We start from the raw sequence: 23,616 nt of genomic DNA, 5'->3' as shown, positions 1-23,616 counted from the left end.
AATTCCAAGAGAATCTGTCCAACTTACGTCATCCTTTCTCATAACCCTGTCCTGTCAGGGTCCGTTGTCCAGGAAGGGCTATCTTAATGCAGCAGCAACAGCTCACAGTCTGTGGTGCCTTTAAGGGGCTGGTTTAGCACACTGGGCTAAATCGCTGGCTTTGAAAGCAGACCAAGGCAGGCCAGCAGCACGGTTCAATACCCGTACCAGCCTCCCCGAACAGGTGCCGGAATGTGGCGACTAGGGGCTTTTCACAGTAACTTCATTTGAAGCCTACTTGTGACAATAAGCGATTTTCATTTAATTTCATTTTCATTTAATTTCACAGTGAAAGCACACCAGGGTGCAACACAACGGGTGTGACCACGATAAATCTGGATTCATTCTGAACGTACCGCCCCTCGGCCAGCCATCCCGCGCCCCCCCCCCCCCCTCCCCACTCCAGTGGGCCCAGCCTCTGGCCTCTGGCCTCTGTCCTACCTTGCACCTGAAGGTTGGCGCCGGAGACGACTCCCTCAGCCTCCGCTGTCACTCTGCCCGCCTCTGTAAGCTGGCAGCTGCGTATCAGCAGCGTGTGGCACAGCCCGTTGCGCGAGGGCACGTACTTGTCGCTGCCGGGCGGGATCTCAGCGCCGTTGGCTCGCCAGGTCATCCTCACGTCCTCCGGGGACACCATGCACTTGAACTTGGCATCGTCCCCTTCCAGCACCGTGACACTGTGGAGGTCGGAGATGAACTCCACCACCCGGGGGACTGCAACGAGGGCGGGGGGGGGGGGGGGGGTGAAAAAAAAAACCGCACAGGTTCAAGGTGTCAGAGAGGTACAACAACAACTTGCATTTATATAGCACCTTTAACATTCTAAAATGTCCCAAAGTGCTTCTCGGGAGTGTTGGCAAATATAACTTCACACCGAGCCACTTATAGAGATGCTGAGAAGATGATCTGGTTTAGCACACTGGGTTAAATCGCTGGCTTTTAAAGCAGACCAAGGCAGGCCAGCAACACGGTTCGATTCCCGTACCAGCCTCCCCGAACAGGCGCCGGAATGTGGCGTCTAGGGGCTTTTCACAGTAACTTCATTGAAGCCTACTCGTGACAATAAGCGATTTTCATTTCATTTCAAAAGCTTGGTCAGAGAGGTGAATCTTAAGGAGCGTCACAAGGGACGACAGAGAGTGGGAGAGGTTTGGGGAGGGAATTCTGGAGCTCGGAGACCAGGTAGCCATAGACACAGCCTCCAACGATGCAATGATTAAAATTGGGGGGGCCAGAATTACAGAGGTAGGGATTGGGGCGTGGGGGAACATGGAGGGATTTGAGAACAAGGACCAGAATTTTAAAATGGAGGCATAGCCAGGCCCATGCGGTCAGTGAACACAGGTCATTGGGCCTTGGTGCGAGTGAGGACCCGGGCAGCAGAGTTTTCTGGCTGACTTCAAATTTATGGAGGGTGGAAGGTGGGAGACCGGCCAGGAAGACATCGGAATATTGGGAGTCTGGAGACAATGACGGGACCAATCAGGGTTCCAGCAGCAGAAACAGGGTGGACGGTGTTGCAGAGGTGGATGTAGGTGGCCGTTAGCGAATTAGAAGGGATGCAGGGTCAAACGGAATGGACTGTACTACAAACCTCTCACTGACACTTGTGCGGCCGTCTTGTCGTCCTTGCACTCGCAGGAGTATTCGCCCTGGTCTTCAAGCGTGGCTTTGGTCAAGGTCAAGGACCTCAGCCGCCCCTCCGCGCGGACAACACGCTGGCCACTGGGCTGGACCTCCTTCCCGTCCTTCAGCCACATGACGTCACCCTTGACCTTGTTGAGTTCACACCACAGGGTGACCGCGCCGCCTTTCTGGACACTCAGGTCCTCCAACTTCAGCACAAACTGGAGTGGGAGCTCTGCAAAGACCAAAGAGGAGTTGTTGACAAAGATCCCATGTCACGGTGAAAAAAGATCCCTTCACTCCCCTCTAATTATCTCCCAAAGCTAGGGGCTGGTTTAGCATACTGGGCTAAATCGCTGGCTTTGAAAGCAGACCAAGGCAGGCCAGCAGCACAGTTCAATTCCCGTAACAGCCTCCCCGAACAGTCGCCGGAATGTGGTGACTAGGGGCTTTTCACAGTAACTTAATTGAAGCCTACTCGTGACAATAAGCGATTTTCATTTCAAAGCCCCTAACTCCTTCATGTTTGTCGTGTGTTAACTAGATTATTCAGAGACTCAGATGAAGGGCATTATTGAATCACATACCCAGAGCACTTATAAAGAGAATCTTCCAGGCCAGGAGGCAGTAAGCAGGGAGTGGGACATATGCAGTGCTACATTCTGTAAATAAACCTACAGGTATTACCAGCAAAAGTAATAATGGGCGCGATTCTCCGCAACTGCGGAGAGTCGCAAAGGCTGCCGTGAAACTGGCCGTGTTTCATGGCAGCCTCCACGCCCCCTCCCGGGACCCGATTCTCCCCCCCCCCGGGCTGGGCTAGCAGCGCGGCCCCATGAAGCACGGCATCTCGGCCTTAGCGACCGTCGCTAAGTCCGCACGCCAAGCGTCACGCAGATGCGTCAAACCCGCGCATGCGCGGGCCGTCATGCCCCTCAGCCGCCCCGCGGACTGATCCTGCGGGGCGGCGGAGGAACAAATAGTGCGCGGGTATCGGACCCGCTGCCCGCGATCGGTGCCCACCGATCGCAGGCCCATGCCACCCACGGCCATGCCAATCGGTGCCATGGTTGTCCAGGACGGCACTTTGCGGCCGTTTTCACGAACAGTGAGAGCAGGTGTGATTGCGTTCGTGAAAATGGCCGTAAAGGCCTGGGAACTCAGCCCATCGGCTAGGGGAGAATCGCTGTTCGCCGTAAAAAATGGCAAGCAGCGATTCGTGTCATGGGACGGCCGTGGCGGGGGGGGGGGGGGGGAGAATAGCGGGAGGGCGGGAAAAATGTCAGGAAGGCCCTCCCACTATTCTCCGACCCGTCGTGGGCAGCGGAGAATCGCGCCCATAGTCTTTTGTTGGTTCCATTATTCAGTGAAATCATGGTTCTGGTTGTGGACCCTTTCCTGTCTGCCCACCATAATCCTTGACTCTATTGCCAAATAAAAATCTAACTCATCTTGAAGTAACCAAATTCTTAATACTCTCTGAGAGCAAATAATTCTCCTGACCTCAGCCTGGAGCTGTGTCCCCTAGTTCTAGTCTCCTTCACAAGCGGAAATGTCTCCGAGTATCCAGCCTGTCAAATCCCCTCAGGACCTTATATGAAATGAAAATGAAAATCGCTTATTGTCACGAGTAGGCTTCAAATGAAGTTACTGTGAAAAGCCCCTAGTCGCCACATTCCGGCGCCTGTCCGGGGAGGCTGGTACGGGAATCGAACCGTGCTGTTGGCCTGCCTTGGTCTGCTTTAAAAGCCAGCGATTTAGCCGAGTGAGCTAAACCAGCCCCTAGTGAGCTAAACCTAAAATAGGTTTCAATTTGATCACCTCTTATTTTACGGAACTCCAATGGGTACAGACCCAACCTCTTCAAGTTTTCCTCTTTAACAACCCTTTCATGCCAAGATGGAGTTGAGTGAATGTTTCTGGATTCAGTTTCAGCTCCATGGGATTTTGGAGGGGGGGGGGGGGGGGTATATTAGCAAGTAGTGAGGATTGGTCAACAAACAGAAAGCAGAAAGGAAGGATAAATGGGTATTTTCCAGGTTGGCAAACTGCAAGCAGTGAATTACCACAAGGATTAGAGTTTGGGGTCTGCTATAAGCACAATCTATATCTTCCCAAATGGGCACCAAGACCCCAAGCAGGTGTGTTTACCCGGGTATTTCCCGGCATTCGCAATGACGAGAAACAAATGGCTATTCAACGCGACTTGCTTTGAATAAGGGGCCTGATTGAGAAACACAGAACACAGAATTTACAGTGCAGAAGGAGGCTATTCGGCCCATCGAGTCTGCACAGGCCCTTGGAATGAGCACCCTAACTAAGCCCACATCTCCACCCTATCCCTATTCCACCCATCCCAGTAACCGCACCATACCTTTTTGGACACTAAGGGCAATTTAGCATGGCCAATCCACCTACCCCTGCACATCTTTCGACTGTGAGAGGAAACCGGAGCACCCAGAGGAAACCCACGCAGACACGGGGAGAACGTGTAGACTCCGCACAGACAGCGACCCAAGCCGGGAATCGAATTTGGGACCCTGGCGCTGTGAAGCCATTATGCTAACCATCGGGGTGGTTTAGCACAGGGCTAAATCGCTGGCTTTGAAAGCAGACCAAGGCAGGCCAGCAGCACGGTTCAATTCCCGTACCAGCCTCCCCGAACAGGCGCTGGAATGTGGCGACTAGGGGCTTTTCACAGTAACTTCATTTGAAGCCTACTTGTGACAATGAGCAATTTTCATTTCATTTCATTCTGTGCTACCGTGCTGCCCTGAACACGCGTCCAGGCCACACACAGCCCCGTTTTGTACAATGGGAAGCTCCACTGTTGTAGCGAGGGATCGGGGATGCCGTTTAAAAATGGCGTCTCAATCTCTGAGGCCGCAAAAAAAATCCAACCTTCCCCCCCCCCCAGCCCGAATGCTACATGGGAGGGTCCCCCAGCGCCTTGGCTGGAATTCTGAAATGTAAGCAATATCCAAACTATTTTACTTCCCCATCAGCGTTTGAGTCAATGCCACTTCTCTTCCGGGCAAGCCCAGTGTGCAGGAGCTCAGCTCCTTTACATCGCTGACATTATTCCAACTCTGGGGCAGAAACTCTTCCTTTTCCCACCGTGTTGTGTGCGGTCGATCCCTACAGTGTTGAAGGAGGCCATTCAGCCCATCGAGTCTGCACTGGACCTCGGGAAGAATATCATACTTAAGCCCACGCCTCCACCCTATCCCCGTAACACTACCTAACCTTTTGGACACTAAGGGGCAATTTAGCATGGCCAATCCACCTAACTTGAACGTCTTTGGACTGCGGGAGGAAACCGGAGCACCCGGAGGAAACCTACGCAGACACGGGGAGAAAGTGCAGACTCCGCACAGACAGTGACCCAAGGCCGGAACCGAACCTGGGACCCTGGCGCTGTGAGACAGCAATGCTAACCACTGCGCCACCGTGCCGTCCAGAAACGGATTTTGCATCAGACACCGAGCCGGGCGCGACGCACCCACCCGTTACACGTGAGCCAGGTACGCACATTCAAATGAGCCATTAGGCTAATTTAAATATGCACACCCCTTTGAGGTCACCACGTCCCGGCTCGCGGTTGTCACCGGCTCCACCGGCTGGGCCTCAATCTGACATGGATTAGGACTGGTCTTCAAAAACAGACGCTGGGTGTGAAGGCCACGCCAGGGAGCTAAGAGGCCATTAGGACCCCTGGGTGGTTGGGGGACAAGGCAGGGCCCCTGGAACCCAGACAGTGGCAACGCCACCCTGGCAACGTGACAGCACCACCCTGGCACCCTGGCAACGTCAACAGTGCCCGGGTGCCAGTTTGACACTGTCAGGGTGCCTGAATGGAGAAGGGCCTGAGCGGAGACATGCCCATGAGAAAGGGGTGAAGGGGCAGCTGAAAGGGGTTTGGCTCCAAGATTGGGGGGCGGGGGGGGGGGGCCTCAGCGATCCCATAGGCTCTCCTATGAGGATGGATGGGGGTGAGGCCAGGTCACCGTCATGCCTGGGAGGGGTGGGGCGGTGGGTGACGTGGATATTTAGTGATGGGGGTGGGAGATTGCCCCTCTGGGGCCGGGGGTTGGGGGTGTTGCCATGACTGGGGGGGGGGGGGAGTGTGAAGATCCCATAACCTCATTGTGAGACCTGGGCACCCTTTAAGAAAGGTGCCCCGATCTCGGTGGAGCCGGTCTTGTCGGCATCTTTAGTTCGTCACTGCAGGAAATTAATTCTGGGCGCCATTCCCCCCGCTCCGCTGGCCTGGGGGCGGGCCGGGTAGAATGGAGAACTCCTTTGACCTCGGGCGCCCTCCCCTGTGGGATTTCTCAGTGAAAAACTCCCCAAGCTTCATAAAAATGCCGAAGTGTGGGTCAATTCCGGTCCGGATCACACCCAGATGCCCAGGGGCATCTCCCCGTGAAACACGCCCGAAATAGCCGACTCATTTTCCGGGGAGAATTGAGCCCTCTGTCTCGCTTTTCACACTTGCAGCCTGACCTGCTGAGGGTTTCCAGAATTTTCTCTTCTTGATCATTACAAAGTTTTGTTGCTGGGGTACTTTGAACGAATCCTGAACCATCGCTGACATTGGCACCTCTGCCAATCACCGCAGCCCCTCCCCCATCAATCCCCCACCCCCCTCCTCAATCTCTACCCCAGCCCGACTCACTCCCACCCTTACCAGCCATGTTGACGTTGAAGACCATCTCATCGTCCGCTGAGCGGCAGGTGTAGAACCCGCAGTCTTCCCTCTGCACATTCTCGATGATCAGACTGTGGACCCGCGACTCGCCCTTTCTCTCGTACTTCCCCCCCTCGGGCAGCTCCTCCTTGTGCCTGTACCAGGCCACACTAGTGTTCTCCTTGGACACGATGGCAGCCAGCACCGCCTTGCCATTCTCATTCGCGTGGACCTCTTCCGGAAGCTTCTCTTTGTTCGTAAACAGCACGAGAGCCTCTGGCAGACAGGGCAGAAAGAAAAGGCTCACTATTGACACCTTTTACCAGTGACGGAGGTCCCGTCGCACTTCACAATCAATCATGTACTTTGTTAAATCTTTTAATCCAGGAAAATGAGGCATCTAATAAATACACAGCACGATCCCACACATACGGCAGTGGAATGGGCAGTAGCTTTGGGAGCTGCAAACATTACATGTGCCGTAGATTCAGTCTAATTTAGCATAATCTGATAAATGACCTGTTTCTCTGATGAATGCCCGTCGAGTGATAATATAAGAAGCCACAGGGAAGAGGTTCCAAAATCTTCAAAACGGTAGAGATAGAATATTTTTGTGTCCACTCACACAGTGCGGCACTCCCTCAGTACTGACCCTCTGACAGTGCAGCACTCCCTCAGTACTGACCCTCTGACAGTGCGGCACTCTCTCAGTACTGACCCTCTGACAGTGCAGCATTCCCTCAGTACTGACCCTCTGACAGTGCAGCACTCCCTCAGTACTGACCCTCTGACAGTGCGGCACTCCCTCAGTACTGACCCTCTGACAGTGCAGCACTCCCTCAGTACTGACCCTCTGACAGTGCGGCACTCCCTCAGTACTGACCCTCTGACAGTGCAGCGCTCCCTCAGTACTGACCCTCTGACAGTGCGGCACTCCCTCAGTACTGACCCTCTGACAATGCAGCACTCCCTCAGTACTGACCCTCTGACAGTGCAGCACTCCCTCAGTACTGACCCTCTGACAGTGCGGCACTCCCTCAGTACTGACCCTCTGACAGTGAGACACTCTCTTGGTCCTGGCCATCCATCAGTCCATCACTTACAAGAGTGGTGTTGAGATAACTAATTTTTTTTAAGACTCAATGAGTGCAGCCCGGTAGCACCATGGTTAGCACTATTGCTTCACAGCTCCAGGGTCCCTCATACGGCATGCTTGCCTTCATTGGCCGGGGCATTGAGTATAAGAATTGGCAAGTCATGTTGCAGCTGTTTAGAACCTTAGTTAGGCCACACTTGGAGTATAGTGTTCAATTCTGGTCGCCACACTACCAGAAGGATGTGGAGGCTTTAGAGAGGGCGCAGAAGAGATTTACCAGGATGTTGCCTGGTATGGAGGGCATTAGCTATGAGGAGCGGTTGAATAAACTCGGTTTGTTCACACTGGAACGACGGAGGTTGAGGGGCGACCTGATAGAGGTCTACAAAATTATGATGGGCATAGACAGAGTGGATAGTCAGAGGCTTTTCCCCAGGGTAGAGGGGTCAATTACTGGGGGGCATAGGTTTAAGGTGCGAGGGGCAAGGTTTAGAGGAGATGTACGAGGCAAGTTTTTTACACAGAGGGTAGTGGGTGCCTGGAACTCGCTGCCGGAGGAGGTGGTGGAAGCAGGGACGATAGTGACGTTTAAGGGGCATCTTGACAAATACATGAATAGGATGGGAATAGAGGGATACGGACCCAGGAAGTGTAGAAGATTTTAGTTTAGACGGGCAGCATGGTCGGCACGGGCTTGGAGGGCCGAAGGGCCTGTTACTGTGCTGTACTTTTCTTTGTTCTTTGTCCCCCAACAGGCTCTTGTCTCAGTGTTTTTAAAAACCTGTGTGAATACCCTTTGCTTTAAAACTCTTTCCCGTGTCCTGTTTGTGGACGAAGTGATTAAAATGGTTTCATCAAAGCAGAGAATCACACAGCACAGATGGAGGCCATTCAGCCCATCATAGAATCGTAGAATCCCAGTATCAAAGGGGGCCATTCGGACTATCGAGTCTGTACTGACCCTCGGAAACCTCACCGACCTCAGCTCACTCCCCCGCCCTAACCCCGTGACCCCATCTAACCTGGACAACTTTGGACACTAAATCGAAATTTATCCTGACCTTTGGACTGTGGGAGGAAACCGGAGCACCCGGTGGAAGCGCACGTAGACACGGGGAGAACGTGCAGAGTCCGCACAGTCAGTGACCCGAGGCCGGAATTGAACCCGGGTCCCTGGCGCTGAGAGATAGCAGTGCTAACCACTGTGCCACCCTCTGCTGTCTCGTTTCACGAGCTACCGAATAAGTCTCACTCCCTCGCTGTTTCTCCGTCGCCTGAAATTTCTTTTATTTTCCAAAAAATTGTCCACTCTCCCATCTGAAAGTTCCGCCTGACTCTGTGCCACTCTCTCAGGCAGCACCTTCTACTCTGGGATAGAGGTGGCAGTGTTTAGTCCTGTGCCTTGCTCTGTGTGTGTCTCGCTCTCTCTCTGTTTCCTTCTGTCTGTCCCTTGTTCTCCATGTTTCTCTCTCTCTATATCTCTCGCTCTCCAGCACACCAGGTTCAGCCTCTAAGGTTAATATCAGGGGCGTGGAGGAGGGGGTGGAATTTTAAAATCTAGACCAAAGTCACCTGTTGTTTATGATCAAAGTTCCAGCAGCACAACCCCTGGGTGACCCTGTCTAATTTGGTCCGTAGGGATTAGGTTACGGCATGGCTGGGTTACCACCTAAATAATTTGAGTGTTGGGCCTCAGAGGGAAGTAATGGAGAGGGAAGACTCCCTGGGAGAGTCCAAGTAGGCCCAGGGTGGACAACTCCTCGGGTCCTATCAGGCCACTGACAGACCTCCCAGGATGCCTCGTCTGCTGAACTCTGTACTGGTCAGGGAAAGGTCACCTGGCCCAAAGGACATTCCATCCCAGGAATTCCATCAGAGGACCCAGCTATTCCCCTTGGCAACAGGCCTGTCCATCCCCTTGGCAACGTGCACCCACAATGCACAGCATCCCGGCAGAAGTCAACACTTTCACCTCAATGATTGGCCAGTGCTACTGAACCCTGCACCTCCGTGATTGGTCATTGATGTGAACCCTGGGGCTTCGTGATTGGCTGCTGGTCATTTTTTGGCACTTGCTGGGTGATATTGATTTCTGATTGGCTGGTGCTGAAGAAGCGATTTGATGGTTTTGGATGACGGTTGGACTGACACCTGGGGCGACTGGGTTCCAGGACGATCTGTCTGATGTACATGGCGTGGGGTGGATGCAGAGGTCATGGGGGAAGGTCAAAGTGGTCAGCTTTAGGTGAAGTGACAGCAGTGGTTCCCCCCCCCCCCCCCCCACCATATCCAAGTCCCATTCCAGAGCAATCTCGGCTCACACTCCCATGGGATACCCCGATCCTGCTCCGCAGCAATCACAGGAGCCGTCCTCAGGCTCATCGGGAACTCAATGATGGATCCTGTCCGGAGGGGCACCATGTACAAATCTCTGGGTAAGGGAGGGAAAACTTTACCCAACGTCACCCTCATCCCAATGGCCACCTTTCTGCGTGTGGAACCCCAGGAACGCAACCACTAAGCATCATTGGGAAATGAGATTGTACTTGTCCCCGGTCTTGCGAAGGGTGGGTCTGGGCACATTGTCGCTGAAAGTTCCAAGGAACGTTCCAGAGGATACGTGCCGTATCATCTGTGTGGCCAGACAGCAGGGGAGGTATTGCAGTGTGGGCTCTGGGCCAGACAGGGCGAGAGACATTGCAGTGTGGGCTCTGGGCCAGAGAGGAGGGGAGACATTGCAGTGTGGGCTCTGGGCCAGAGAGGAGGGGGAGACATTGCAGTGTGGGCTCTGGGCCAGAGAGGGCGAGAGACATTGCAGTGTAAGCTCTGGGCCAGAGAGGGCGAGAGACATTGCAGTGTAAGCTCTGGGCCAGAGAGGAGGGGAGACATTGCAGTGTGAGCTCTGGACCAGAGAGGGCGAGAGACATTGCAGTGTAAGCTCTGGGCCAGAGAGGGCGAGAGACATTGCAGTGTAAGCTCTGGGCCAGAGAGGAGGGGAGACATTGCAGTGTGGGCTCTGGGCCAGAGAGGAGGGGAGACATTGCAGTGTGGGCTCTGGGCCAGAGAGGAGGGGAGACATTGCAGTGTGGGCTCTGGGCCAGAGAGGGCGAGAGACATTGCAGTGTGGGCTCTGGGCCAGAGAGGAGGGGAGACATTGCAGTGTGCGCTCTGGGCCAGAGAGGGCGAGAGACATTGCACTGTGAGCTCTGGGCCAGAGAGGAGGGGAGACATTGCAGTGTGGGCTCTGGGCAGAGAGGAGGGGAGACATTGCAGTGTGCGCTCTGGGCCAGAGAGGGCGAGAGACATTGCACTGTGAGCTCTGGGCCAGAGAAGGTGAGAGGCATTGCAGTGTGAGCTCTGGGCCAGAGAGGGCGAGAGACATTGCAGTGTGGGCTCTGGGCCAGAGAGGAGGGGAGACATTGCAGTGCGAGCTCTGGGCCAGAGAGGGCGAGAGACATTGCAGTGTGGGCTCTGGGCCAGAGAGGAGGGGAGACATTGCAGTCTGAGCTCTGGGCCAGAGAGGATGAGAGACATTGCAGTGTGGGCTCTGGGCCAGAGAGGGCGAGAGACATTGCAGTGTGGGCTCTGGGCCAGAGAGGAGGGGAGACATTGCAGTGTGGGCTCTGGGCAGAGAGGAGGGGAGACATTGCAGTGTGAGCTCTGGGCCAGAGAGGGCGAGAGACATTGCAGTGTGGGCTCTGGGCCAGAGAGGGCGAGAGACATTGCAGTGTGGGCTCTGGGCAGAGAGGAGGGGAACAAGATTCAGACAGGGCGCTGGAGGGATACAAGATAGCCAGGAGGGAACTGAAGAAAGGGATTAGGAGAGCTAAGAGAGGGCATGAAAAATCTTTGGCGGGTAGGATCAAGGAAAACCCCAAGGCCTTTTACACATATGTGAGAAATATGAGAATGACTAGAGCGAGGGTAGGTCCGATCAAGGAGATTGTGTATTAAGTCTGAAGAGATAGGAGAGGTCTTGAACAAGTATTTTTCTTCAGTATTTACAAACGAGAGGGGCCATATTGTTGGAGAGGACAGCGTGAAGCAGACTGATAAGCTTGAGGAGATACTTGTCAGGAAGGAAGATGTGTTGCGCGTTTTGAAAAACTTGAGGATAGACAAGTCCCCCGGGCCTGATGGGATATACCCAAGGATTCTATGGGATGCAAGAAATGAAATTGCAGAGCCGTTGGCAATAATCTTTTCGTCCTCGCTGTCAACAGGGGTGGTACCAGAGGATTGGAGAGTGCCGAATGTCGTGCCCCTGTTCAAAAAAGGGAATAGGGATAACCCTGGGAATTACAGGCCAGTTAGTCTTACTTCGGTGGTAGGCAAAGTAATGGAAAGGGTACTGAGGGATAGGATTTCTGAGCATCTGGAAAGGCATTGCTTGATTAGGGATAGTCAGCACGGATTTGTGAGGGGTAGGTCTTGCCTTACAAGTCTTATTGACTTCTTTGAGGAGGTGACCAAGCATGTGGATGAAAGTAAAGCAGTGGATGTAGTGTACATGGATTTTAGTAAGGCATTTGATAAGGTTCCCCATGGTAGGCTTATGCAGAAAGTAAGGAGGCATGGGATAGTGGGAAATTTGGCCAGTTGGATAACAAACTGGCTAACCGATAGAAGACAGAGAGTGGTGGTGGATGGCAAATATTCAGCCTGGAGCCCAGTTATCAGTGGCGTACTGCAGGGATCAGTTCCTGGTCCTCTGCTGTTTGTGATTTTCATTAACGACTTGGATGAGGGAGTTGAAGGGTGGGTCAGTAAATTTGCAGATGATACGAAGATTGGTGGAGTAGTGGATAGTGAGGAGGGCTGTTGTCGGCTTCAAAGAGACATAGATAGAATGCAGAGCTGGGCTGAGAAGTGGCAGATGGAGTTTAACCCTGACAAGTGTGAGGTTGTCCATTTTGGAAGGACAAATATGAATGCGGAATACAGGGTTAATGGTAGGGTTCTTGGCAATGTGGAGGAGCAGAGAGATCTTGGGGTCTATGTTCATAGATCTTTGAAAGTTGCCACTCAAGTGGATAGAGCTGTGAAGAAGGCCTATGGTGTGCTAGCGTTCATTAGCAGAGGGATTGAATTTAAGAGCCGTGAGGTGATGATGCAGCTGTACAAAACCTTGGTCAGGCCACATTTGGAGTACTGTGTGCAGTTCTGGTCACCTCATTTTAGGAAGGATGTGGAAGCTTTGGAAAAGGTGCAAAGGAGATTTACCAGGATGTTGCCTGGAATGGAGAGTAGGTCATACGAGGAAAGGTTGAGGGTGCTAGGCCATTTCTCATTAGAACGGAGAAGGATGAGGGGCGACTTGATAGAGGTTTATAAGATGATCAGGGGAATAGATAGAGTAGACAGTCAGAGACTTTTTCCCCGGGTGGAACACACCATTACAAGGGGACATAAATTTAAGATAAATGGTGGAAGATATAGAGGGGATGTCAGAGGTAGGTTCTTTACCCAGAGAGTAGTGGGGGCATGGAATGCACTGCCTGTGGAAGTAATTGAGTTGGAAAAGTTGGGGACCTTCAAGCGGCTATTGGATAGGTACATGGATTAGGGTAGAATAATGGAGTGTAGGTTAACTTCTTAAGGGCAGCATGGTAGCATTGTGGATAGCACAATTGCTTCACAGCTCCAGGGTCCCAAGTTCGATTTCGACTTGGGTCGCTGCCTGTGTGGAGTCTGCACATCCTCCCCATGACTGCGTGGGTTTCCTCCGAGACATTGCAGTGTGAGCTCTGGGCAGAGAGGACGAGAGACATTGTAGTGTGGGCTCTGGGCCAGAGAGGAGTGGATACATTGCAGTGTGGGCTCTGGGCCAGAGAGGAGGGGAGACATTGCAGTGTGGGCTCTGGGCCAGAGAGGGCGAGAGACATTGCAGTGTGGGCTCTGGGCCAGAGAGGAGGGGAGACATTGCAGTGTGGGCTCTGAGCCAGAGAGGGCGAGAGACATTGCAGTGTGGGCTCTGGGCCAGAGAGGAGGGGAGACATTGCAGTGTGGGCTCAGGGCCAGAGAGGAGGCGAGACATTGCAGTGTGAGCTCTGGGCCAGAGAGGGCGAGAGACATTGCAGTGTGAGCTCTGGGCCAGAGAGGGCGAGAGACATTGCAGTGTGGGCTCTGGGCCAGAGAGGGCGAGAGACATTGCAGTGTGGTCTCTGGGCAGAGAGGGCGAGAGACATTGCAGTGTGGGCTCTGGGCAGAGAGGGCGAGAGACATTGCAGTGTGAGCTCTGGCCAGAGAGGAGGGGAGACATTGCAGTGTGGGCTCTGGGCAGAGAGGGCGAGAGACATTGCAGTGTAGGGTCTGGGCCAGAGAGGAGGGGAGACATTGCAGTGTGAGCTCCGGGCCAGAGAGGGCGAGAGACATTGCAGTGTAGGGTCTGGGCCAGAGAGGAGGGGTGACATTGCAGTGTAAGCTCTGGGCCAGAGAGGGCGAGAGACATTGCAGTGTGAGCTCTGGGCCAGAGAGGAGGGGAGACATTGCAGTGTGGGCTCTGGACCAGAGAGGAGGGGAGACATTGCAGTGTGGGCTCTGGGCAGAGAGGGCGAGAGACATTGCAGTGTAAGCTCTGGGCCAGAGAGGAGGGGAGACATTGCAGTGTGGGCTCTGGGCAGAGAGGGGGGAGACATTGCAGTGTGAGCTCTGGGCCAGAGAGGAGGGGAGACATTGCAGTGTGGGCTCTGGGCAGAGAGGGGGGAGACATTGCAGTGTGAGCTCTGGGCCAGAGAGGAGGGGAGACATTGCAGTGTGGGCTCTGGGCCAGAGAGGAGGGGAGACATTGCAGTGTGGGCTCTGGGCAGAGAGGGGGGAGACATTGCAGTGTGAGCTCTGGGCCAGAGAGGAGGGGAGACATTGCAGTGTGGGCTCTGGGCAGAGAGGGCGAGAGACATTGCAGTGTGGGCTCTGGGCAGGGAGGGCGAGAGACATTGCAGTGTGAGCTCTGGGCAGAGAGGGCGAGAGACATTGCAGTGTGGGCTCTGGGCCAGAGAGGAGGGGAGACATTGCAGTGTGGGCTCTGGGCCAGAGAGGAGGGGAGACATTGCAGTGTGGGCTCTGGGCCAGAGAGGGCGAGAGACATTGCAGTGTGGGCTCTGGGCCAGACAGGGCGAGAGACATTGCAGTGTTTGCTCTGGGCAGAGAGCGCGAGAGACATTGCAGTGTGAGCTCCGGGCCAGAGAGGGCGAGAGACATTGCAGTGTGAGCTCTGGGCAGAGAGGGCGAGAGACAGTGAAGTGTAGGCAAGAGAGGAGTGGAGACATTGTAGTGTGGGTTCTGGGCCAGAGGGGAGGGGAGACATTGCAGTGAGAGCTCTTAGCCAGAGAGGAGGGGAGACATTGCAGTGTGAGCTCTGGTCCAGAGAGGAGGGGAGACATTGCAGTGTAAGCTCTGGGCCAGAGAGGAGTGGAGACATTGCAGTGTGAGCTCTGGGCAAAGAGGGCGAGAGACATTGCAGTGTGAGCTCTGGGCAGAGAGGAGGGGAGACATTGCAGTGTGAGCTCTGGGCCAGAGAGGAGGGGAGACATTGCAGTGTGAGCTCTATGCCAGAGAGGAGTGGAGACATTGCAGTGTGAGCTCTGGTCCAGAGAGGAGGGGAGACATTGCAGTGTGAGCTCTGGGCCAGAGAGGAGGGGAGACATTGCAGTGTGAGCTCTGGGCCAGAGAGGAGGGGAGACATTGCAGTGTGGGCTCTTGGCCAGAGAGGAGGGGAGACATTGCAGTGTAAGCTCTGGGCCAGAGAGGGCGAGAGACATTGCAGTGTGAGCTCTGGGCCAGAGAGGGCGAGAGACATTGCAGTGTGGGTTCTGGGCAGAGAGGAGGGGAGACATTGCAGTGTGAGCTCTGGGCCAGAGAGGAGGGGAGACATTGCAGTGTGAGCTCTGGACAGAGAGGAGGGGAGACATTGCAGTGTGAGCTCTGGACAGAGAGGAGGGGAGACATTGCCTTTGAACACCAAATGAGGGAATGATCAGTACAGCGAGCTCCCCCCCCCTGTCCAATGTTCAAACAGCAAGCTGACACTTCCTCGTGACTTTTCGGGTAATGCGGTTCGATGGTGTGAGGGGTGAAGGGTGAGATGTTTGAGTCTGGCTGTTGCTGTGTCACTTTTGCTGATACCTGTGACGGTCACTTTAAAGGTCAGTTTGTCGTCCCCGGCATCACAAACGTATTGGCCAGAATCTCCCGGCTCCGAGTCGAAGATCATCAGCTCCCGCGTCAGACCCCGCGACTCGATCCTGATCTTGTCGTTGGGCAGAAGCTCGGTACCGTCCCTGTACCATCGAACCTGCACATCAGAGCGGGAGAGCTGGCAGGTCATGGCGATTGTCTCACACTCTGTGAAGATTCGGTCCTCTGAGATCTGGGAGCTTCCAACAATCGTCACTGGGGAATCTGCAATAGAAAGGGCAGAGTTAGCTGACCAGGAATGATCGGAATCTGGTGCGGTGGTCACGGAGGATATTAGAGAATTCCAGAACACCTGCCAGAGCTCAACAACAACATCAACCTGAATCTATATAGCACCGCACACACTAAAACACACCACAGTACTTACGGTTAATGTGCAGGTTCAGTCGGCAGTTAGGAAGGCAAATGCGAGTTAGAGCTGGGGGAACAGATAGAGGACGGGACATGGGCAGACGCCCTGGAGAGGGTCAACTCGTCGTCGTCATGTGCGAGACTAAGTCTCATTCAATTTAAGGTACTGCATAGAGCCCACATGACGGGGACAAGGATGAGTCGGTTTTTCGGGGGTGAAGACAGGTGTATTAGATGTTCGGGAAGCCCTGCGAATCATGCACATATGTTTTGGGCATGTCCGGCACTGGAGGAGTTCTGGAAGGGGGTGGCAGGGACGGTGTCGAGAGTGGTGGGGTCCAGGGTCAAGCCAGGATGGGGACTTGCGATCTTCGGGGTTGGGGTGGAACCGGGGGTACAGGAGGCGAGGGAGGCTGGAATATTAGCCTTTGCGTCCTTGGTGGCTCGGAGGAGGATCCTGATTCAGTGGAGGGACGAAAGGCCTCCGAGTGTTAACACCTGGTTAAACGACATGGCAAACTTCATCCAATTGGAAAGGATCAAATTCGCCCTGAGAGGGTCGGTGCAGGGGTTTTTCAGGCGATGGCAACCCTTCCTAGACCTCTTGGATCAGAGATAGAAACTGAGGCCGTGACAGCAGCAACCCGGGAGGGGAGGGGAGGGTGGGAGGGAGGGGGGAGGAGGGTGGGGGGGGGTGGGAGGGGGGACAAAGACGAAGGAAGTACGGTAGCGGTGGTGGCACGGGCAAGGCCTGCCCGAGGACGCTGCTAGAAATGATAAGTTGGTCTGACTGTCGGTTCGCCGGCGGTGGGGGGGGGGGGGGGGACGCGCGAGTAGGGGGGGGGGGGGACTTTTTTCTTTTTCTTGTTAAGTAGGGGGGTTTGACTTGGTTTTGTTATAATTTAAATGTAAATGTAGGGGGGGTTAAAATGTTTGTATTTTGAAAAATTTCTTCAATAAAAATTATTTTAAAAAAAAGGAAGGCAAATGCAATGTTAGCATTCATATCGAGAGGGCTAGAATACAAGACCAGGGATGTGCTTCTGAGGCTGCATAAAGCTCTGGTCAGACCCCATTTGGAGTAATGTGAGCAGTTTTGGGCCCCGTATCTAAGGAAGGATGTGTTGGCCTTGGAATGGGGAGGTTCACAAGAATGATCCCTGGAATGAAGAGCTTGTCATATGAGGAGTGGTTGAGGACTCTGGGTCTGTACTCGTTGGAGTTTAGAAGGATGAGGGGGGAATCTTATTGAAACTTACAGGATACTGCGAGGTCTGGATAGAGTGGACATGGAAAGGATGTTTCCACCTGTAGGAAAAATTCAGAGGTTACCATCTCAGACTAAAGGGACGATCCTTTAAAACAGAGACGAGGAGGGATTTCTTCAGCCAGAGGGTGGTGAATCTGTGGAACTCTTTCCGCAGAGGGCTGTGGAGATAGATAGGTTCTTGATTATGGGGAGAACGCAGGAGAATGGGGATGAGAAAAGTATCAGCCATGATATCTTGCTCCTACGTCTTATTGTCTTGTGATTGTCTTTGTGGCGGCACGGTAGCACAGTGGTTAGCACAACTGCTTCACAGCGCCAGAGTCTGAAGTTTGATTCCCGGCTTGGGTTACTGTCTGTGCGGAGTCTGCACGTTCTCCCCGTGTCTGCGTGGGTTTCCTCCGGGTGCTCCGGTTTCCTCCCACAGTCCAAAGACGTGCAGGTTAGGTGGATTGGCCGTGATAAATTGCCCTTAGTGACCAAAAAGGTTAGGAGGGGTTATTGGGTTACGGGGATAGGGTGGAAGAGAGGGCTTAAGTGGGTCGGTGCAAACTCGATGGGCCGAATGGCCTGCTTGTGCACTGTAAGTTCTGTTATCTAACTGACCCACAGATGGAGACCCAGGACAGTGACTCAAAACCTTGATCGAAAGGATGGGTTTTAAAGAGTGTTCTGAATCTGAGGGAGGCTGAGAGAGGTGGGGTGAGGTAGAGGTGAGTGTCCTCTGTGTCCAAGTGGAAACTAACGCTGTGTTTTCATGGGGGCCACCAGAGGTAACGGTGCGGGAGCAGGAAGAGAAACCATCAACGCCATCTCCATTGCCTTGCACTCTACCCTGGAACACCTAGATAACAATGACACCCATGTCAGACTCCTACTTACCGACTACAGCTCAGCCTTCAACACCATCATTCCTACGAAACTCATCTCCAAACTCCATGGCCTTGGCCTCAGCTCCTCCCTCTGCGACTGGATCCTGAACTTTCTAACCCACAGGCCACAATCAGTAAAGATAGGCAACAACACCTCCTCCACGATCATCCTCAACACCGGTGCCCCACAAGGCTGTGTTCTCAGTCCCCTACTATACTCCTTATACACCTATGACTGTGTGGCCAAATTCCCCTCCAACTCAATTCTCAAATTTGCTGATTACACCACCATAGTGGGTCGGATTTCAAACAATGATGAGACAGAGTACAGGAATGAGATAGAGAATCTGGTGAACTGGTGCGACGACAATAATCTCTCCCTCAATGTTAACAAAACGAAGGAGATTGTCATTGACTTCAGGAAGCGTAGTGGAGAACATGCCCCTGTCTCCATCAATGGGAACCAAGTAGAAAGGGTCGAGAGCTTCAAGTTTTTAGGTGTCCAGATCACCAACAGCCTGTCCTGGTCCCCCCCATGCCGAAACTATAGTTAAGAAAGTCCACCAACGACTCTACTTTCTCAGAAGACTAAGGAAATTTGGCATGTCAGCTACGACCCTCATCAACTTCTACAGATGCACCATAGAAAACATTCTTTCTGCTTGTATCACAGCCTGGTATGGATCCTGCTCTGCCCAAGACCACAGGAAACTACAAAAGGTCGTGAATGTAGCCCAGTCCATCACGCAAACCAGCCTCCCATCCATTGACTCTATAATTCCTGCTGCCTCAGAAAGGCAGCCAGCATAATTAACGACCCCCACGCACCCCGGACATACTCTCTTCCACCTTCTTCCGTCAGGAAAAATATACCAAAGTTTGAGGTCACGTACCAACCGACTCAAGGACAGCTTCTTCCCTACTGCCATCAGACTTTATAATGAACCTACCTCGTATTAAGTTGATCATTTCTCTACACCTTGCTATAACCGTAACATTATATTCTGCAGTCTCTCCTTCCTTCCTTATGTACGGTATGCATGGTTTGTCCAGCATGCAAGAAACAATACTTTCCACTGTATACTAATACATGGGACAATAATAAATCAAATCAAATCAAGTCATTGATGGTGATTCACTGGCTGGGATTGGATAAGAATGGAAGTAAGGGGGGGAGCAGCCCCACCCAGCAGGAGGACAGTGGAGAGGGCGCTGGAGGAGAATGGTGTGGCCGACGTGTCACAGGCTGCAGGCAGCTCGAGGAGGAAGAGTTTCCCTTCGCCACAGTCAGGCAGGGTGGCAGCTGTCACTGTGTCTGTGCTGCGAGAGGGACAGGGACCTGACTGGAGGATTACTTCTGTGAGACCTGAACACAGATTTGGGAAGTGACAACATGGTCAAGGGTTTTGGAGAGGAAAGGCAAGTTGGAGATGGGACGGTGGTTGGCAAGAATGGAAAGTGTGTCAGTCAGTCAGGAACAGAGTTCCTCCTGTCCTATCAGTGACAGGTAGTGACCCTGGAGTTACTGGCGAGGGAGAGTTTCAGTGAGGGAGCTGACCCGAGACACCTCACCTTCCACACAGACTCTGAATACAACGCTGTCATCTTGGACATCACAGAGATACTCCCCGGAGTCTGTTGTCCGAGCGTCCAGTATCCGCAGTGACCGCAACGTTCCCTCCTTCCCGATGGATACCCTCTCGTTTCCCTCCAGCTTTTCCCCGTCCTTGTACCATTTGGCAGCAGTGTCCGAGCGAGAGAGTTCACACTCGAGCGCAATGTCCTCGGACGTCAAGTACTTGTGCTCTGCCGGTCCGTCAGCCAGGCGCTTAATCTTAACCGGCGGCTCTGCAGGTAGAAGCAGGGAGTTGGTGGTTTAATGGCAACTCAACAACAACAACTCGCATTTGTATAGAACCTTTAACGCAGTGATACCCTTCCAAGAGGGCAGCACGGTAGCACAGTGGCTAGCACAGTTGCTACACAGCTGCAGGGTCCCAGGTTCGATTCCCGGCTTGGGTCACTGTCTGTGCGGAATCTGCACGTTCTCCCCGTGTCTGCGTGGGTTTCCTCCGGGTGCTCCGGTTTCCTCCCACAGTCCAAAGATTTGCAGCATAGGCGGATTGGCCGTGCTAAATTGCCCCTTAGAGTCCAAAAAAGGTTTTGGTGGGGTTACAGGGACAGGGTGGAGGTGTGGGCGAGGGTTGGGTGCTCTTTCCGTGGCCCAGTGCAGACTCAATGGGCCGAATGGTCTCCTTCTGCACTGTAAATTCTATGAAGACTTTTTCGTAGGAGAACAATCAAACAAGCAAACATTGACGTTGAACCGTATGGGAACAGGCACATGAAAGTTTTATGTCAAATTATCTCGAATTTATCAGAGAGAAACAGCCCATTGGAGGAAGAGGTGGAGAGATGGGAAGGTCTAGGAAGGGATGTTGGAACCTCGGGCTGAGACAACCAATGGGTGGCCATTAATTGTGAGCCAACGGTCAACAGGGATGGTCAAGAGGCCGGAATTAGAGGTGCGAGGGATCCTAGAGGATTGTGGGTCTGGACAAGATAACAGAAATAGATAGAGAGCGAGGTAATGTAAACAGGAACAGAGATGGGAATTTTATAATCCATAGAATCCGTAACAGTGCAGATTGACGTCATTCGGCCCATCGAGTCTGCACCGACCTTCTGAAAGAACACCCTACCCAGGCCCATTCCCCCGCCCCATACTCACAAACCCACACAGCCTGCACATCTTTGGTCTGTGTGAGGAAACCGGAGCACCCGGAGGAAACTCACGCACACACGGGGAGAAAGTGCTGATGTGGGAAGTGGGGGAGGAGGTTGAATGGCCTCTGATCCAAATGTTTTATTCCTCTCTGGCCACGGGGTTGGTGCCAGAGGACTAGAGAATAGCTTCTGTGGTCTTACTATTTAAGAAAGACTGTAGAGATAAGCCAGGGAACTACAGGCCAGTGAGTCTCACGTCAGTGGTAGGGAAACTACAGGAGAAGATTCTGAAGGAGAGAATGTATCTCCACTTGGAGAGGCACGGGTTTGATCATGGATAGCCAGCTTGGCTTTGTCAGAGGGAGGTCATGCCGAACAAATTTGATTGACTTTTTTGAGCGTGTGACCAGGTGTGTGGATGAGGGTAGTGCAGTTGATGTAGTTTACATGGATTTCAGCAAAGCCTTTGACAAGGCCCCACATGGGAGATTTATAAAGATGGCAAATGCACATGGGGTACAGGGTGATTTGATAAACTGGATTCATAATTGGCTTAGCTGTAGGAGACAGAGGGTGATGACAGACGGTTGCTTTAGTGTCTGGAAGCCAGTGTCCAGTGGCGTACCCAGGATCTGTGCTATTGTTTGTCATTTATAACAACAACATAGATGACTATGTGGGGGGGGTAGGATCAGTCAGTTTGCGGATGACCCAAAGATTGGCCGGTTGGTTAACAGTGAGGCTTAGAATCTTGGGTTACAGGTAGATATAGACGGGATGGACAAATGGGCAGAAAAGTGGCATAAGACCAAAAGACATAGGAGCAGAATTAGGCCACTCGGCCCATCAAGTCTACTCTGCCATTCAATCGTGGCTAATATTTTCCTCATCTCCATTCCCCTGCCTTCTCCCCATAACCCCTGATCCCCTTATTGATCAAGAACCTATCCATCTCTGTCTTAAAGACACTCAGTGATTTGGCCTCCACAGCCTTCTGCGGCAAAGAGTTCCACAGATTCACCACCCTCTGGCTGAAGAAATTCCTCCTCATCTCTGTTTTAAAGGATCGTCCCTTTAGGCTGAGATGGTGTCCTCTGCTTCTAGTTTTTCCTACAAGTGGAAACATCCCCTCCACGTCCACTCTATCCAGGCCTCGCAGTATCCTGTAAGTTTCAATAAGATCCCCTCTCATCCTTCTAAACTCCAACGAGTACAGACCCAGAGTCCTCAACCATCCCTCATATGACAAGTTCTTCATTCCAGGGATCATTCTTGTGAACCTCCTCTGGACCCTATCCAAGGCCCAGCACATCCTTCCTTAGATAAGGGGCTCAAAATTGTTCATAAAACTCCAAATGGGGTTTAACCCTGAAAAGTGTGAGGAAAGTGTAATTTAACAAGGAAGTATACTGTGAAAGGTCTGACACTGTGAGGTTCTGAGGAACAAAGGGACCTTGGCGTGTTTGTTCATAGATCTCTGAAGGCAGACGGGCAGGTTAATAGGGTGGTGAAAAAGGCATATGGGACACTCGCCTTCATCAATCGAGGCATAGATTACAAAAGCAGGGAGGTCATGTTGAGAGTTGTAGAGAACTTTGGTGAGGCCACAGCTGGAGTACTGTGGGCAAATCTGGTGGCCACATTGTAGGAAGGATGGAGATTCCTTCCTATAATGGAAACAAACCCCTCCCTCCCTACAGCCCCCAATGAACACCTCCCCACTCACCCCGCTGCCATCCCAACACACGCCCCACCTTCTCCAATTTTCCACGCCCCCCCAACAGTTCAATACTCCTTAAAGAAGTCAATGAACAGCTTTGAGATGAACCCTCCTCCGCACCCTGAACGGCGAACTTGATCTTTTCCAAATGCAGGAACTCTGCCAACCCGCCCACCCACACCCCTGCCATCGGTGCTCCGAGTCCCACCAGCCCAACAAAATCCATCTCCGGGCTTTTCAGGGAGGCAAAGACCAACACGTCGGCCTCTCTCCCCACCTGGATTCCCAAATCCTTCGACGCTCCAAATATCGCCACCTCCCAACTCGAGGCAAGCTCTACCCCAAAATCTCTGACATTCCATCCGGAAATCCCTTCTAAAATCCCCTCAACCTCGGACACGCCCAAAACATATGCCGATGATCTGTCAGCCTCCCTGCAGACGGCCCACACCCATCCTCCACCCTTGGAATGAACCGACTCATCCTGGACACCGTCATGTGGCCCCCGTGCACCACCTTAAATTGGACAAAGCCTAGTCCTGTACACGACGAGGACACATTCACCCTCCGCAGAGCTTCACTCCATACTCTGGCCCCCAACACCCCACCCAACTCCTCCCACTTACGGCTAACCTCCTCCACGGGACCACACTCCCTCTTGGTCAGGTGCTTTTGGTGCAGACTCGATGGGCCAAAGGGCCTCTGCCGCACTGTGTGATTCTGTCAACGTACTGTTATGGGCCAGGGCTTAGAGAACCCCAAAGTGTATCATGGAGTTCACCTGACCCACAACCTTAAATAGATTGTGGTTATGGGGAGCACAAGGGCCCACTTTACTCGTGTGATGCAACAGAGTGTTAAAGTACTTTTAAAACAAAACAATGTTTATTTATGAAACCAGTTAACACTTTATAAACCCACAGTAAACATCTTAACAACTATCAACACCATTAATCCCCACAGATACAATATTCTATAAGTAACCCTTCATAACTTTCCTAACAACATCCATAAGACCAAAAGACCCTTTTT

General features: G+C 52.8%; 1 protein-coding gene across 3 annotated transcripts in view; it reads right to left on the bottom strand.

Moving 5' to 3' along the window:
* Window positions 1-23,616, bottom strand: part of obsl1a (obscurin like cytoskeletal adaptor 1a) — a 133,770-nt gene that overhangs the window by 44,073 nt on the left and 66,081 nt on the right. For all 3 annotated transcript variants that reach the window (XM_038790162.1, XM_038790163.1, XM_038790164.1), the window contains 5 exons: window positions 19,710-19,985; window positions 15,576-15,851; window positions 6,356-6,631; window positions 1,634-1,900; window positions 481-753 (listed from right to left, as the gene is read on the bottom strand). In XM_038790162.1, the coding sequence (XP_038646090.1) occupies window positions 481-753; window positions 1,634-1,900; window positions 6,356-6,631; window positions 15,576-15,851; window positions 19,710-19,985 (1,368 nt within the window). The remainder of the gene's footprint in view (window positions 1-480; window positions 754-1,633; window positions 1,901-6,355; window positions 6,632-15,575; window positions 15,852-19,709; window positions 19,986-23,616) is intronic.

Source organism: Scyliorhinus canicula, chromosome 2 (genome assembly GCF_902713615.1).
Source record: "Scyliorhinus canicula chromosome 2, sScyCan1.1, whole genome shotgun sequence".
In the NCBI taxonomy this organism is placed as follows: domain Eukaryota; kingdom Metazoa; phylum Chordata; class Chondrichthyes; order Carcharhiniformes; family Scyliorhinidae; genus Scyliorhinus; species Scyliorhinus canicula.
Note: the sequence above shows the minus strand (reverse complement) of the source record. Positions and strands in the feature narration are given on the sequence as shown.